This window comes from Mustela nigripes, chromosome 12 (genome assembly GCF_022355385.1).
Source record: "Mustela nigripes isolate SB6536 chromosome 12, MUSNIG.SB6536, whole genome shotgun sequence".
NCBI classification, from domain to species: Eukaryota; Metazoa; Chordata; class Mammalia; order Carnivora; family Mustelidae; genus Mustela; species Mustela nigripes.
In genome coordinates this window covers 101,527,316-101,543,567 of record NC_081568.1, presented here as the reverse complement: position 1 = coordinate 101,543,567, position 16,252 = coordinate 101,527,316, and the positions used below count along the sequence as shown (strand labels likewise).

Here is a 16,252-nt window from a genome sequence, read left to right as displayed (position 1 = left end):
CCCACTGATCTTCTAGAGTAGTCACTTACATTAAAACAATATGAGGGCACCTGGGTGGCTCAGTGGGTTGGGCCTCTGCCTTTGGCTCGGGTCATGATCTCAGGGTCCTGGGATCGAGTCCCGCATTGGGCTCTCTGCTCAGCGGGGAGCCTGCTTCCTCCTCCCTCTCTCTCTGCCTGCCTCTCTACCTACTTGTGATCTCTGTCAAATAAATAAATAAAATCTTAAAAAAAAATAAAACAACATGATGTGGGAGGGTCCCATCAGATTGCCCCCTTCCTCCCCACCTGCAGACTCTCCCACTGCTCCAGGCAATCTGAAAGCTGCTTCAGAGAAGCTTGCTTCTCTTTCTTTCCAAGATGCCTGTAACACTCTCTGAAGTTTAGTAATTCACTAATTCCCTCATTCCCGGGCTAAGTTTGGGTGTTTGCCACCATTATGGTTTTTCCTAAGTAGCAGCATTCCAGCATTCCTCAGTTCAAGGAAAAAAAATACCACAGCTATCTATTTCTTCCCGCTCAGTTTTGCTGATCTCTCCCTGTATCACAGCAGCAATCTCAATGTCCGCTGATTATCTGTCCTTAGAGCCATCATCTCCTCTCTTTGGGCACTGCTGAGCACCTAAGGGCCGCAAAATGTGCCGAGTCTGTATTGTGAGTCATCCCGCTTCATTCTGACAACCCAGCCACGAAACGAGTTATTACCATTTTCAGATGAGAATGTACGTTTCAAATGGTCTATTTTTTTCTTCAGCGTTCTGTGAGAGTTTTCTCAAGCTGTCCAGGTGCTGCAGTTATTCTCGGCATTCGCTGCACATTCTGCAATCCTGAGTTCATTTACATCCTACAACGTCACTATTTCTTCTCCTCTCTTGTGATATCACTTATCTTGCAGTGTTTTGTCTTATTTCACTAAGTCCATGTCTCATTCAATTCCTTGAAAGCATGAAAGAGCTTCAGCATAGAAATTCTTCCATCTCCTGGGCTAAGAGCATCCTTAAATGTTAGTTTACTTAATTTATATTTATAATTTATAATCCTTTTCCTTTTTTTTAAAATAAAATATTCCTTTTTGTTTGAGATTATTTTCTGGGCCACTCATTTATAAATACAGGCAATGTTACCAGGGCCTTCTTACTGCTCAAAAGTAGTATGGCTTGGGGTGCCTGGGTGGCTCAGTGGGTTAAGCCTCTGCCTTTGGTCAGGTCATGATCTCAGGGCCTGGGATGGAGCCCTGGCTCCAGCTCTCTGCTCAGCAGGGAGCCTGCTTCCCCCTCTCTCTCTGCCTACCTCTCTGCCTACCTGTGATCTCTCTCTCTCTGTCAAATAAATAAATAAAATCTTAAAAAAATAGTATGGCTTTTTTTTTTCTCACTGTTCTCAAGAGATTCTCTCTCTGCAGGGAGAGAGATAGGACACCTTACCTTAGAGGGGAAAAATCCCATGAATGACAGTGAATTTCTCATGAGACACCTTGGGTACATTCTGATATATTCCATTAAGTACTCAAGACAGAGGACTGGCTAATGATGCTATATATTCTCTCTACCACTATTCAGTTCTTTGGGAGGAGACCGAGGGGAGTAGAACTGAGGAAGGGCTGGCCTTAGCCTGGGAGCCTTTTCTCTGAATTTGTTAAGACTACTGTATCTGGGACTCAATGAACCAGCTAGGAAGATTGAGCTCTTTCATGGAGGGGAAGTCCTCACATTTGAGATCATTCCCCTAATTCAGGGTGAATCGGCCGCATTGACAAAAAGTGAGAGTAGCATAATATCCATTGGTTCATGATCTTCTGGTTTTGTAGGTCAGCAAGTTTATGCTGAATATGCATTCCTCTCCGGTCCACAGCTTGCCTTCACACCTCCGGCTCTCTTCATTAAAAAACCATCAGAAGAGTTGAGGGGAAAAACAAACAAAAACAAAAGTAAGGAAGGGTGACTTCACAGTTCCATGGCTTCTTTAGTCTTATCAAGTCTGCTGAGATGGAGGAAAACGGCTCCAGATGATAGCTGCTGCTCTTCTCCCGAACCTTCTCAGGACTTTGGTCCTGGGTCCCAACATCAGATGGATTTTATACCAGTGTGCTCCAAATGTCCTCCAAATACAACACTGCTCCATGCCCTGAGCCTGGACAGCTTAGGGTTGGTCCAAATTGTGTCAAGTTGGCTGACACTTTTAAATTCTGTGTAAAATTAGAGCCTTAGCATCAATATAGAGGATTCTCTCTTCAGGCTTTTTTCATTTCCTGTGTGTTTTAGCTACCATTTGTTTAAAGAAGAAATAAAATGGAAAACTTACTAGTTAAGCTAAGAAAACATCTTTGTCCAGCTTATGGGAGAAATTTCTTCTAAAATTAATCATTCCTGCCTTCTAACATCTTAAGCTCTGAACAGATTCAAATATTTGAGCACCTATCATTCACAAGATACAAGAATACAAGAATTTTTAAAACTTTTATTTTCTGCCCTGGATGATATTATAGTTAGGTGAGGAAAGCAGTTAAGCACACCAATGGTCACAAAAGAGGAATCTCCAACTTAAAAACTTCCATTTGGGGAAATTTCTTAGTTATTGGCCAATGCAAAAACCCATCAAATGCTGTCCATCAATAACAGTATCACTCTGGATGCACAAAAAAAGACACACAGCCCTTTGGAAGCCAGCATGGTGGTTGTTGGAGGGTGGTAGGAAAATACAGAGGAGAAACATCTAAATTTGACCAGTCCCTCTCCTGGCAACCAGAAAGTTCAGAGGAGTCATGCAAGCTTAAGAACAACTCAAGGCCAACCAGGTAGGAAAGGAGTATTTCTTCTGCAGGCCTAAATGAAGAGGATGTAAGGGAGAAGAGTTTCTTGGAGAGGCTAAATCCATTTCATCAGCTCTTCTGTTCTTTCCTTCTAGAAGAACACAGAAACAGGTGCCATTCAACATGCACTAGCCACGGAAAAACCAATTCATAAAGCACCTAGTATAGAAAGTAGATGACACAAGGAGATCCAGCTTTTTAGAGAAACAGGATTTCAACTCTGATCTGAGAAGTCCCTCTGGCTCCAGCTAGGTTGGTGGTAGGCAGACCTTGGCAAGGCCACAGGATCCCTTGATGGTCTCCAAAGGTGAATAATCATTCAATGTCTTTCCTATCTCTGAGTCTTAATAAGCCAGATTTGGGGGCAATGATTAAGGGGGAAATCTGCAGTCAGATTTGTTAATTGGAATGCTGGAAGTTGATTGTCAAACTAACAAATGAAGCATCTCCAGAGAATAGCACAGTTTGCTGTAACTAGTGGTAGGTGGTTGACATACCTGTATTTTGGCCACAGGCTTTTCTTGTTCATACAAATATGATTTCCTAGCTTCGTACTCTTTCTTAAGAAGGGATCCTGAACTTGTGGCTTGAAGGCGAAGAAGCAAATCACCAGACGCAGACCACATCTTCTCACGGACATAATCTGTTGTGACTTTCTCAACAATGTCCTGGCAAGAGATATTTCTTATGGTTACACTTCACACATCAGGTGAAAGCAGCATAGAGAAAAGCTTCTGGAGATTATATCTCTGAGAAAATGATATGGAGAACTCTTTCTGGCCTGGTTTAAAAGGAGATTTGACCAGAACCAGGGATGGACTGGCTTAGCTTCTTCCTAGCAACATGTTTTAGAATCTTCTGAACTTGGAGCTGAGGTGCTCTGAGAATTTGGTTGAGTGACCTCAGAATCTGGAGGCAGAGGTGCCAGCAAGGACCAGGTGTGAGGCTGGAGCTCCACAGTGTAAGTGGGACAAGGAAGGTTGCAGTAGGAATAGGCTTACATATCAACTCCTCCCTCCCCAGGGCTGCCAAGGAAAAGACTGCAGTGGCCATGAAGTCTTCTGGTTCCTCTGCCCCATTTCTTGTCCAGACCACAGTAGGCAGACCTCTGCAATGAGCCTAGAGCAGCTCAAAATAAACTTGGGGGAAGATAAAAGACTTGGGACAGAAGGAAAAGTGATGGGAGAGGAAAGACAGACTATCATGGCCAGACAGAGGAAACCCTGTCTGAATGAGAATGAATGTGGAAAAAGGAGAAGGGGGGACTGTGAAAAGTCTTTCTGTGGATTACAAACTGGGTTTGCTTTTTATGTTCTCTGAGAGATGCAAGCCAAGACTGGAATCACTTCTACTGGCTGGTGCCTCTCATTCGGTGTGGAATGGGGGGCTAATTTAAACAATTAAAACTGGCATCACAAAAAATGCTTAAAAAACTTTAAAAGATGACATATTAACATTCATGAAATCAGCACTTTTAGATTGTCTGGAGAAGATATATATATATATATATATATATTTTTTTTTTTTTTAACAACGTAGACCTTCCACTTTTTAGTAATCCTAACAGAATGATGCTCCATTTCACAAAGTTACTTTGGACACCAATGGAGTAATCGTTGGCTTCAAATTATAACATTCTGATGCTGCTTCTTCACAGTTTGATATGTCTTTTCAACTACAGCATCAGGTTTTTAAATATTGTCCACAGTTTCATTTTTCTAACAAGTAGCCCTGATGATGAACTGCCACCAGAGTATTTTCTTGTAAATTGTGACAATCTTGGATATTTGAAATTAGTTAATTAACTATCTTCTCTTCACTGTCTTCTCATCATTCAGGATTTCTGGTGGCCCTGTCAGCTCCAGGCCACAGATTTTTCTCTGAGTTTTAGCAAATACCATAATGGTGATTCGATCCTCAAACTTGCTATACTGTAGTATCTTTGATGTTGGCAACTTTGAACAACTTTGTAAGACCTACATTTGTGTGCTCTTCCTTTCTTTTTTCTTTTTCCAAAATGGAACTAAATTATTATTAGTATTTTCTCTTTAAATATACTACAATGCATGGATCAAACAGAAATTTTCACTTCTTGTAGGTCCAACTTTGGTCTCAAGTCCAAAGACATCTTGTGAACATCTTTTCAAGAGTATTTCCCCCCAGAAAGCATTACTGACTTTTTAAAGGTCGTACATATCTCTGTGGTAGGCTGTGAGGGGGAAAGAATAAGACTTTCCAAATACTGACAACCAAGTAATTATTACTAATTGAGCTTTTGTGTCAAGGCAAACCTGAAGATTGATTTCTTAGGATAATGGACCATTCCAAAAAAGCTACAAAAGCTTTCATCCCCTTGCTCTGTCTGGTGGTGGTATACTAATATGGAAATAATTGTAAAAGTTAGTAGCCATGCAGCCATATACAATGGCATTTATGAAGATTTTACTCTATATTCAGGCTTTAGTAAATCAGTTATTTCCTCCCATCACTTCCATGATTCAAAAACAGAAAAGCAATCACACTTATTTTTTCATAGTACAGTTTCATTAAACATGAACCTCCTACCTCAATTTCTTTTTTTGTGAGCCATGATTCTTTAGGCAAGTATGGTTCAGGTGTGACCCAGGAACTCTCCTTTGAATCGATGTTGTAGTAGTACTCATATTTATCCTGCAGGCTGAATTTGAGCCAGGAACCTTCAGTAGACACTAAAAAAAGAAGTTTGTTACATTCCAGAGAGAAACAATGAAACCTTGAACACTAATGTAGTTTCTCTAATATGTAAAATGACCTAATAAACAATTTTTTATCAAGCATTTTGATGGCCCAAGTTAAAATAATGAGAAATGACTCATTCAATGGAGTGAATTCTATGTATTCAATGGCTGCTCTCAACTCAGCCAAATCAAGGGGAGGACAGAGGGATATGTAATGCTAGGGCTCTGGACCTCAAATTTCTCATGAGGAGAGGAGTCACAAATGGCCATTAAGAAGGAAAAGCAAACAAAGAATATGTGTCCCTGATAGATATGAATAGCATGACAAATGGACAGAGGAGACCAACAAGCAAGAATCTTCTTTACTTAGGAAGTCTCCCAGCAACTTCTCTGAGAAGGAGTGACCTGGAAGAACTGTGACCCATTACGTAGGGAAAGCCAACGATCTGCATGAAACCAACAGAGAAGGGACTCATCTTTGCAGACAACTTTATCTAAAGTAAAAACTGGCATATGCAAATACTAAGTCATTAAGTAGGGAGAAGGAAAATGTCCTGGTTTGACTCACCTTGTTCCACCCAACCATACAAAATGAGAAAAAAAATTGCAGAAAGTACTTAATTTGGGGGGAAGGATGTACTAGAAAAAAAATCTATGGCACTCATGGCTTCATTAGTTAAGAAGAGCATCTCCTCCTCATGAATCCATGGGCTTTATTTCATATTTAGAAATCTGTTTATTTTGTTGAATGGCCACAATTCCTGTCCCAGACCAGCAAGCTAAAAACAGCAACAAAAATAAACATAAAAATGATCTGGCCTTGATCAGTCTAAGCCAACTGCTGTCAAGTGAGCCTTAGACTAAATGTCTTTACAGGGAAGCTGAAGTTCAAGTGAATTTCCTTACAGAATATTTAAATGCACTCAAATAACTCAGCAGAGATAACTTCAAGGCCCTTGAATGTATTTTGATTCTTTATTTGGTTTTAAAGTGCTCCTCAACTGTTCTGTTTGTGACTGCCCATTTGAAAAGAGATACATCTCTTTTCCTGGGCAGTAAGACACCTGTTATCTGTGTAGACGCACTGGTCTACTAGAACACACATTGTACAGTCAAATTAGGATGATCATAAGTAATCATTATGGATTTAAGATAACTCCTGGGTTTCTGAATTGGGAATCTGGGGATATATGACTACATGTACCAGAACATGGCATAAAGGAAGAGGAGTAGGCAAGGGTAGCGGATAGAGGATGGACTTGAACCTGAACTTAACCCCTGCATTAATACTGTAGTACAAGTCTTTCTCCATTACAGACATTACAGTGACTCTGAATGAAGAGATGTGAAGGGAATGAAAAGGGAAAGGGCAATCAGATGCCAGGTAAGAAAGAATGGCCAATAACCCTCTTCACACTTCATCAATGGGCAATTTGCTGAATTGAAGGGTGAAGGCTCTGGGTTGGAAAGACATCAGGTAAACTTAAAAATACATAGGGTACTATGGGAAAGTCTTCCAGCTGAACTATAAAAAAAAAACAAAAGCCCACCCTTTCCCCCTTCAATTCTATTTCTTAGGCCATACACTGTCACAGTAGCTTCTTAAAGAAGAGGAAGTCCAAGACCTACGATGTGGTGCAAATAAACACAAGCCTGTGAGTCAAGAGACACCCAGATCCCTGAGGTTCTGGACATGAGGTTCTCAGTAACAATCTACTAAAGGAACAGTACATGAACTATCAAGAATTAACCGCTTTGGGTTTGTTATGGGCTTCCTCTGACCATAATCTTAGAATGTGTTTCCAAATCTGAGAAATGAGTTTCCGGCTCATGATCTCAAGGATACTTTCCAGAGCTAACACTTCATGGTCTGTCATTGGATTGAATGAGCATAAACACTTGCTGAGGTTATGGATCTGGTCCCTTGGAGACCAGTTCATTCTACTTTATTTCACATGTTCAAAATTATGCTTTACTCCTACTCAAGACTGTGCAATCATCTACCATTTGTTTCAAAAAGAATAAAGAGAAACAGGTCAATGTAGAAATATGCTCTCTAGACTATGGACTCTGAAAAACAATCTAAGGGTTTTGAAGGGGCGGGGGGTGGGAGGTTGGGGTACCAGGTGGTGGGTATTATAGAGGGCACAGATTGCATGGAGCACTGGATGTGGTGTAAGAATAATGAATACTGTTACGCTGAAAATAAATAAATAAATAAATTAAAAAAAAAGAAATATGCTCTCTATATATTAAAAAATAAAAGGAGGGACATAGGTAATCCCAGTTTTATTTTTCAAATGTAATGAACAGATTGATATTATCTAGGTGACTCAGCAGACAGAATAAAAAGAATATAACTAAACTCTCACTAGCATTGTTTCTATGTGGCTAACAGTTGTTCTTAATTATTTGTATTGGCTTGATTTTCTGTAATAATTACACATTATTTTTTAAAAAATCAGTTTGTATCACTAGAGAAATGGATCAACAAGGAAACTCTAGATAAAGAAAAATCTCCTTAAATACTGTATTTCTCAAGTTTATGAAAGCACCCATGCATAGCCAAGTTAATCCGAGCTTTAAAAATAAAAAGCCACATCTAAAAATTTTTCTTTATCAAGATAAAAAAAACATTTTTTTCTTAAAGATTTTATTTATTTGATAAAGAGAGTGAGAGCACAAGCCAAGGGAGAGGTAGAGGGAGAGGGAGAAGCAGGCTCCCCACTGAGCAGGGAGCCCCATGCGGGGCTTGATCCCAGGACCCTGGGATCATGATCTGAGCTGAAGACAGACGCTTAACCCACTGAGCCACCCAGGAGCCCAAGATAAAAAAGTATTTTAGAAATGTTCATCTGAAAGCAGTATTTGTTTTAAAACTGATACAAGACCACAGACAGCATCATATTCAAAACGATATTTAGTTGGCGCTAATGACTAAAAAGCTTACCACTTTCAGATTTGTTCTCTTTTGCTTTTGCAAGGGCATCATAGTACTTGTCAGCACATTCAGGGATTACATCATTTGTGTTAGACATAGAAGACTTTAAAACAGACAGAATATCACTTGGCTTTTCTTTGTCCAGACACTGATTAACATCGATGACCAGTGTGACCCCTGCATCATGAAAAAAAAAGTTTCTGTTAATGGTTATCTTCTACTGAGCCTAGAGGTATGTAAAGATATGATTTAACCTTTCAGGAATGCATTGGCAATAAACTTACCCTTTCAGAGTATGCAACGCATATACCCGCGACAGTTATCAACTCACCTACCAGTTTAGGTTGTAAGAACACAGCCCCATAGAAATGCAGTTTATTAAAAATCGTGGTGTGTCCAGGTTACTCTCGTGTGGTGTAAAGCACGAGGTCCTACTCACTCTAGTGCTCTATAACTGGGGACAGTAGGTATGCAGTCCTGACGTAGGTCATCAATCAGTATTTGAGAACTAATCTTATGAAGACATTTATTTTAGAATAAGTGAAAGTCCTGATGTTCTCTTGTATATCACTAGTATAATTCACAAGATCTGTCATTAACAACCTAATCAAATGTTCTGGAAAGGCAACAGGTACAGCTGGTAGACATATGCAATCGACTTGGTTCTGGAGCCAGTTTAGATCTAGAAAACCTCTTATCCCATTTTAAATTCCTGCCTTATTGTGTCAACAAGGTTAACATGGTAAATTCTTTATTATCCACTTCTGTTCCAGCTGAGAATATTCTGGCCCAACCAATGAGAGTACTGTTTTCACAAACCATCAATGCACTGAATTAGAAGTCTAGAACAAAAAATGGAAGAAACCAGGTTAAAATACTTTGTAGACAAAGTTTTTGAAGAAAAGGGGGAGAGATGGATATTCTTTCTCTTTTAAACACGCACATGTCAAACTCAACCGTACACATGCTTCATGGTATACTGACGTCCTTGAATTACGTTCTCATGTGTGTGGAAGTATGAAAGCTGGAGGGGCAAGAAAAGTGGAGTTTGACTTTACGTACAGCATCAAGAACTTCTGTAGCAAACTTCAACTGCTGCAGAACAAAAGGCCCAGCAGTGTGCTCTTGTGCTTGTAGGACTTAATAGACCAACAGTTGCCCTTTCCTCCTCTCCAGGAAAGCTTTCAAGGATGGGACAAATGCGGTCCTGGTGTTCGAGAGGTTTGTGGTCTCAGAGAAGCAGACGCAACAAGTAAATGACAAAGAATCCTCACATGAATTATATGACAGCTTCACCTAACCCAGTAGAATGGCATATTTCTTAAAAGATGGGTAGAATAGAGGCACACATTTCTTGCACTAGAAATGTGCTGTATCATCGAGTGCTGACCTGCAAGTAGGGGCCCAACAGGTTCATTTTCTGGGTAACCAAAGCATACTCCTCCTCTGAAAAGAACCATTTTCTGTAAAAAATCTAAAGCCCTGGAGAAAATCCCAAGAGAACAGTGTCTCTTCCTGCTCATCATTTTATCTACAGTCCCTGGTACACAGTAGGGGCTTAGTGTTTACTGAGCGCTGCCGGAAGAGTCCTTCCTGTCGTTCTACTGTGCTATAATAAATACCATGAGTGGTATTAATAAATATTATTTATTGTAGTTCAAGTACTATCGAGGTGTGTTTGGGGTTCTTTGTTCCTGCACTAAAATGGCCTCAAACCCCTTTGCCTTTTCGTTGTCCCCTCCTGTCCTGCCAGTTCTCCTCTTGCTGCCTTGTGCTCACACAGAGCAGCCAACACCTCACTGCCTGATGTGCTCTGAGCTGTGCAGAGATATCACCGAACTAGTTAGTGTTTTGCCCAAGATGAGAACACACAGCTCCAGTTATCTCTCCCAGGGGTCCTCAATGGGCAGAGGAAACCAGGTCCAGGGCACAGGCTTTGAGACATGGATTTTGATTCCTTTTTTGCTTCATCTGTGGGATATGGTTTAGCTCCAGATAAGATGTCAGATAAATGGTCTACATAAAGTCAGGTATGTTGGTGGTACGGAACAAATTAAGAAAACTCCCATTAATCTCCTAAGAGACTCAGAGGAACGCTTTGTGTTATATCTTAGGCCATTACCGGTGGTCTTTCTCTAAGGCATGTATTCTCTCCCAAGAGGTGAAATAATCCCTAGAAGGGCAAAAAAAAATTGGTTCTTGGGGGGAGGGGGCAAGACATCTTTTTGTGTAGAAAGCATAGGCCTATCTATGGCTCATGAATAGAAACACAATAGATCTGTGGTATTCAAATTTCATGGTGGGAAGTACTCAGGGGAAATCTACCTAAAAAGGTTCCTTGCGATAGAATAATGGGAGAAGTTTGGGAAATACTGCTTTCAGGAGTCAAAAGTAGAGACAGACCTACTTTAAGAAAGCATGGGTCTCCAGTGGACATGAACATGAGCCCACACGTAGGAGACTTGAGTCACTCTGCCCTTTTAAGTCCTGACTGTGGTAAAACACACAGGGCAACACTTTTCCCAGACTACCTGCGAGTGGGTTTGAAGCTTACAACACGTAACAAGGATCTGTTTCAAGCCTTCATACGAAGGGTGAAGAATGCTTTTAAAGGTAAGATTAAACTCATTTTAAACAAACTGGCAAATTCTCATCTTGAAGTGAGAATATAGAAGGTTTTACTTCAGAACATCTTTTTGTTGTAGAACATACTACGTCTATTCTTCTGAGGTACAGGACTGAGGTGGAAGACAGAATTTTAAATGTGTGGGTCTGGAGTGGACCGTCACATATATTTGAGAGAGCCTCTGGGTTGCAGAGTCAGTAGAACCATGAGGGTCTCAATGGGGGGAAACAAAAAACTTCACAGTTTTAGGCCACAGGTAGGAAGAACATGAATAAAATGAATGAAAGGACTTCTAAACTGGTTTGATTTCTAAGAGAAAAAGAGGAACCTGAAACGGCTGTTTGAGTGCCAATTTTTACCACCTTATTTTTTAAATGCATTTCTTCAAACTATGGCTTCCTTCAGGTTTATATTTAAATTTAAATTTGTTATGGATACATCTCAAGTTCATTTTATTTTTTCTTAAGGATTAGAGTGCTAGAACGGAAAGACTTCAAAGACCCTGAGGGTATAAAAATTCAGGTTGGAGAAATACACATATTTTTCCAGGCTGAGGAAATAAAAACCAGATGTTCCCCCAGGGAGGCTTCCAAAGTTTAAAAGCACATCTTTGGGGGCAAGACTCAGGCATCTCAACAGCATCCTATGACCTGATACAACAGGGTACATCCTAATTGTGCCATGAATGGACAGGTTAATCAATAACACTTTCAGGAATCTTCATATACAATCTATAATGTTACAATCTACATATACAAGTTATTTGTATATAACAATAACTTGTTATTGTTATTCTATACAATCTACATATACAAATTATTTGTATATGTAGAGTGCTAGTGTATCATTCTTGAAGCTACTTTAGAACACCATGTGATTTTTCATACTATTCCTCTATGAAAAGAGAGGTTTAGAATAAAATTAAAAGCTTAATCATTTGAGCCAATGAAGGGATTTGGCCATTTGTGGATTATGTCTATTCCATTTAGGCGTTCGACAGCTGCAGAAGGAATCATGGCTGGTTTGAGGACCCACGGGGAGAAAGAGTGCATTAAAATCCCACTGATCACTTGACCTCCGTGAGCCCCTACTCTGACTGGTGGGTCACAGGGATGTTTTGGGTTTCCTGGTATTAGTGTCCATTCAGAGCCAGTGTCCTTAATCCCTGAAAAGTCTAATGGTGTGCTTTCCCCTCGGCCAGTTATCACAGCCAAAGATTGAAGACTTCTTTAGAGGAAGCCTGGAAGAAAGATGAACTGTGTAAAATTTTGATAGTATAGCAGTTCATTCTCAAGAGGACCTGGTCTCCCCTTCATTCAAGGGGTTCTTGGTCTGTAAATGATTAGGTATGGGACTGATAGAGGGGCCATGACTCTCTGCTCTTGTTATTCAAGTTACACTTCTGTTCATTTGACCTAGAACTCTTCTTCCACTTATACAAACCAAGTATGAATTTAGGAGACAGTCTGTTTCATTTCTAGGAACACCGTGGTCAATCAGCCAATTCCACTGGTCTCTGTGAGTGGGATTATTCTGATGATGGCTTTGGTTCTGCTGTCCATTACAGCAACCACACCCACTTGGTGATTAAATGCTGCCATCTGGCCTCTGGGGCCTGCCACAGATTTTGGTCTTGCCAGGCTCCTTACAACAGCATGAACCAAAATTCCTTTAAATAAATGTCCCTCTTCTTCTTTCTCTATGTGACTATATCTGTACTACATACTTTCCAGAGGAACAACTATTTATCTACACATACACAGATATACACAGATACAGGACTATATATGTAGCTCTATTTTTTTTTCCAGATGAAAATATATATGTAGTTCTGTTTCTCTGGAAAATCCTGACTAATACGATGGAAAGCATGGAAGGGAGAGAGACATTTACTAAGCAGACAGGGCTAGCGTCCTAAGGATCAAGATAAAAAAGGGGCTTGATCACACTAGAAATTTGAGAGTTTAGAAACCATTTTTGGCTTTCTAGATTTTGTTCAGCAACATCCTCAGATTTCGCTAGAGTTAGCACCCAATCACTGAAAATAGTGCCACCACCAGTGAATCTTATTTTTCTATATATACACAAGCACTGAAATTGCTAAGGATCCAAATATTTTCAGATATTAAAATGATATAATTTTAAAAATTACTTGAATAAAAAACAACTCAGTGGCTTAGCCAGCAAGGCACATGGGGCCGACAAAAGGAGATGAGGGCTTACATCGCTTTGCTTTGTCCTTGTCCGTGTTGGCCTCATTGACTGCATGCTGTATTTCATCCAGCCAAAGAACTTTGGAAACACTCTCAGAGTCCTGGGAATATTGTCAGAGAATAAAAGGAAGAACAGTGAATCATGATGAAACAGAATCTAGAACTGCTTTTCAGGAGCTCATTTTTACAGTTTCTAAAAAGTCTCAGCCAGCACCTACCAAGCACTGCTGTACACTGTACAAATTATTAACGAAATAACCCCCAAATCCAACCTCTTCTCCCTTCTCTACTGTCACCCCTTCAGTCCAGCCTACGATCATCTTCCACCTGGATGGGTGCATTGGTCTATCTGTTTTTCTGGCTTCCAAAACTGCCCTCTACCACAGTGGTCCTCCATGGAGAAGCAGAGACTGTCTTCAAAATGGACGTCTCACTGGATGATCCCTCTGCTTAAACTCCTCCACAGGGTTTCCCCTGCATGGAGGAAAAAACAGTCCCGGGGACTGTGGGGATCTAACAATCTAGTTCCTCTGACCCCTCTGGCTTCACTCCCACTCCTCTATTGCCTGGCCCAGACCTGCACATAGCCTCCTTCAGAGCCAGCCATCCTGGCTGTGTGGTTCTTGATGCTTTCTGACCATTCAGGCCTTAATTCAAATGCTACCTCCTCCACAAAAGCCTTCTCTGCATCATCTCTCTTAATCACTAACTGTGGTACCCAAGGTGACCCTGGGTACCAAAGGGTATTTTAAATTTCAGGGAAATACAACACCATTTATCAGACACAGAGACAAAAATAAGGCAAAGAACCCTCAAAGAACCCTCAAGGACCTAACAGTTTAGTAGAAAAGATACATTTATCTAAAAATAATTATACAATGAGATCAGGGATATAATAAACTTGCCCAAGGTTACAAGGAAATACTAAGGCTGTGATGAACAGAAAGTAGTTCATCAGAGCTAGGGAGAACCAGCTCCAGCATTTTGGACTCCTGATGGATAGATGGGTTGTAGAAGGGGAAATAACATTCACCAGCTCTTCTGGAAGACTTCAATACTATTTCCCTCAGAGACTAACCTAAGATAATGTGTGTGGAAAGCATTATGAAAATGAGACAAAGAACTTCTTATTTTAGCCTGTAACATCCGGGCTAATGGAGACCAGGCCTGGCACCTGCTTCTGCAATCATGTCTAGCTAGCTGGCTCTGTCACATGTGAACTGTCACCTGTTAGCAAGAGTCTCCATTTCTTAAGAGAATGGACGGGAAGGATTCAAACAGAAAGCAAGACAGGAAATTGAAGACTATAGGAAGAATGAAGAGACGGGGGAGTAGGAGCTGTTTTCTTTCTGTTTCCAAAGTCAAAGAAAACCCAAACACTCTTCCCAAGTACAACCTAAAAACTATGTTCCATGCGAGTTCATTTACGTCTGTTTCCATTTTTTTGAAGAGCATTTACCAAATTCCTTCATAACTTATCGCTGTAGAAGATACACCACACAAATTTTGCCCAGATGAGGAGGAAGTTAACAATCCCACTTCAAAGCTTAAAGTATCTGTTTTACCAGACACACCAAAGAGAAACTTGACAAATCAAATTAATTTAAGTCAGCAGTTTAAATCATGACTCGTTACACTAAAAGATGCTAGGGTTAAATACAAAACCAGGAGTAAAAACTGAATCCCACCAGTTTAAGGTCTCCTTTTAAATTGCCCACTAGAAGTCTGGAACTATATTTATAGGATGGTAAGGACCCTACCTCTAGCTAAAGAGCTTCAACATATAAGTTACAAATGGATTAAGTTACGAGAAGCTGGGTCATCTGTAAATCAAGACATCAATTCCTGAATTTAGATGAATTCTAGACAATTTTAATTAAACAAAAAGTACCCCTTTCACTATTTTGTGGCATTTTGGTTTTTACTGCTACAATATAACAGCTTTCAAGTCTCAGCTTCTGTTATCATATATTATGTAGTTGAAGTACCAGACATTGACTTTTGATTGTAAAATTCCAGTGACATAATTTAATCAAGTGTGCAAAGTTTACACAGATCAATTCCTTCCTGGCTTATCCCTCAGCCTGTAAGTCTTAAGCAAAACCTGCATTTTCCGATTCTTGCCCCATTCTATATGCAGCATACATTTGGATTGTTTGGCTTGGTGTTTACACTTCAGTTGTGTTAATTACAGAAAAATCTCCGACAATGCCTTTTTTTTTTTTAACTGCACATTAAATCATATCCTCTGGAAAATCACTACTCACAAAGGCTTATATATTGTGCAACAATGTGATCATATTTAAACATTACTGAGTTGGACACTTAATGATTAAGATGATCCATTGTATGTTACACCTATTTTGCCACAATTAAAGAAAAAACCTTATTATAGACCTGCTCACCAACAACCCCAGAATAGAGAGAGTTCTCTGCGTTTCAATGTTGTATCATCACTTCAGTTGAACCAACGAGGATGCTGAGTTATGGCAAAATCAAACACCACGAAACCAAGTCTGGCCAAGGAGGGATGACAAATTCAGACCAATGTGACACTGATGGAGAATTTTCAAAGTAGTCAAGCTCTTACATTTAAATTCCTAAAAAATGCTTGCTTTCCATGATCCATTTCATTTATAATTATGTAAAGGGTTTAAGAATTAAAATTTGAAAGAGCTGGAAGGATAAGGAAAGGATAAATTCTGACAGCTCAGTTTCTGAGTGGAAATGACACTGTGGGACTGTGTTTTTTAAATGGATAAATTGAGATAGTGACAGAGTCAAAACCGACTGCTACTCGACATCTACTCTCAATTTACTTCTGGAAAGGGCTGTATGTCACCTACATTCTTTCCATGCGCAAAAGCACACTGGTTGGGAATTACAGCATCTAGTCAGAATGGATTGTTATATTAGGGGTGGGTAAGAGTTAAATGATTTTCTCTGG

General features: G+C 40.0%; 1 protein-coding gene across 1 annotated transcript in view; it reads right to left on the bottom strand.

Annotated features, from left to right (window-relative positions):
* IQGAP2 (IQ motif containing GTPase activating protein 2) overlaps positions 1-16,252 on the bottom strand; it is a 296,704-nt gene that overhangs the window by 67,840 nt on the left and 212,612 nt on the right. The window contains exons 14-17 of the mRNA XM_059418098.1: positions 13,316-13,406; positions 8,476-8,643; positions 5,374-5,516; positions 3,306-3,476 (exon numbers count right to left, since the gene is read on the bottom strand). Of these exons, the coding sequence (XP_059274081.1) occupies positions 3,306-3,476; positions 5,374-5,516; positions 8,476-8,643; positions 13,316-13,406 (573 nt within the window). The remainder of the gene's footprint in view (positions 1-3,305; positions 3,477-5,373; positions 5,517-8,475; positions 8,644-13,315; positions 13,407-16,252) is intronic.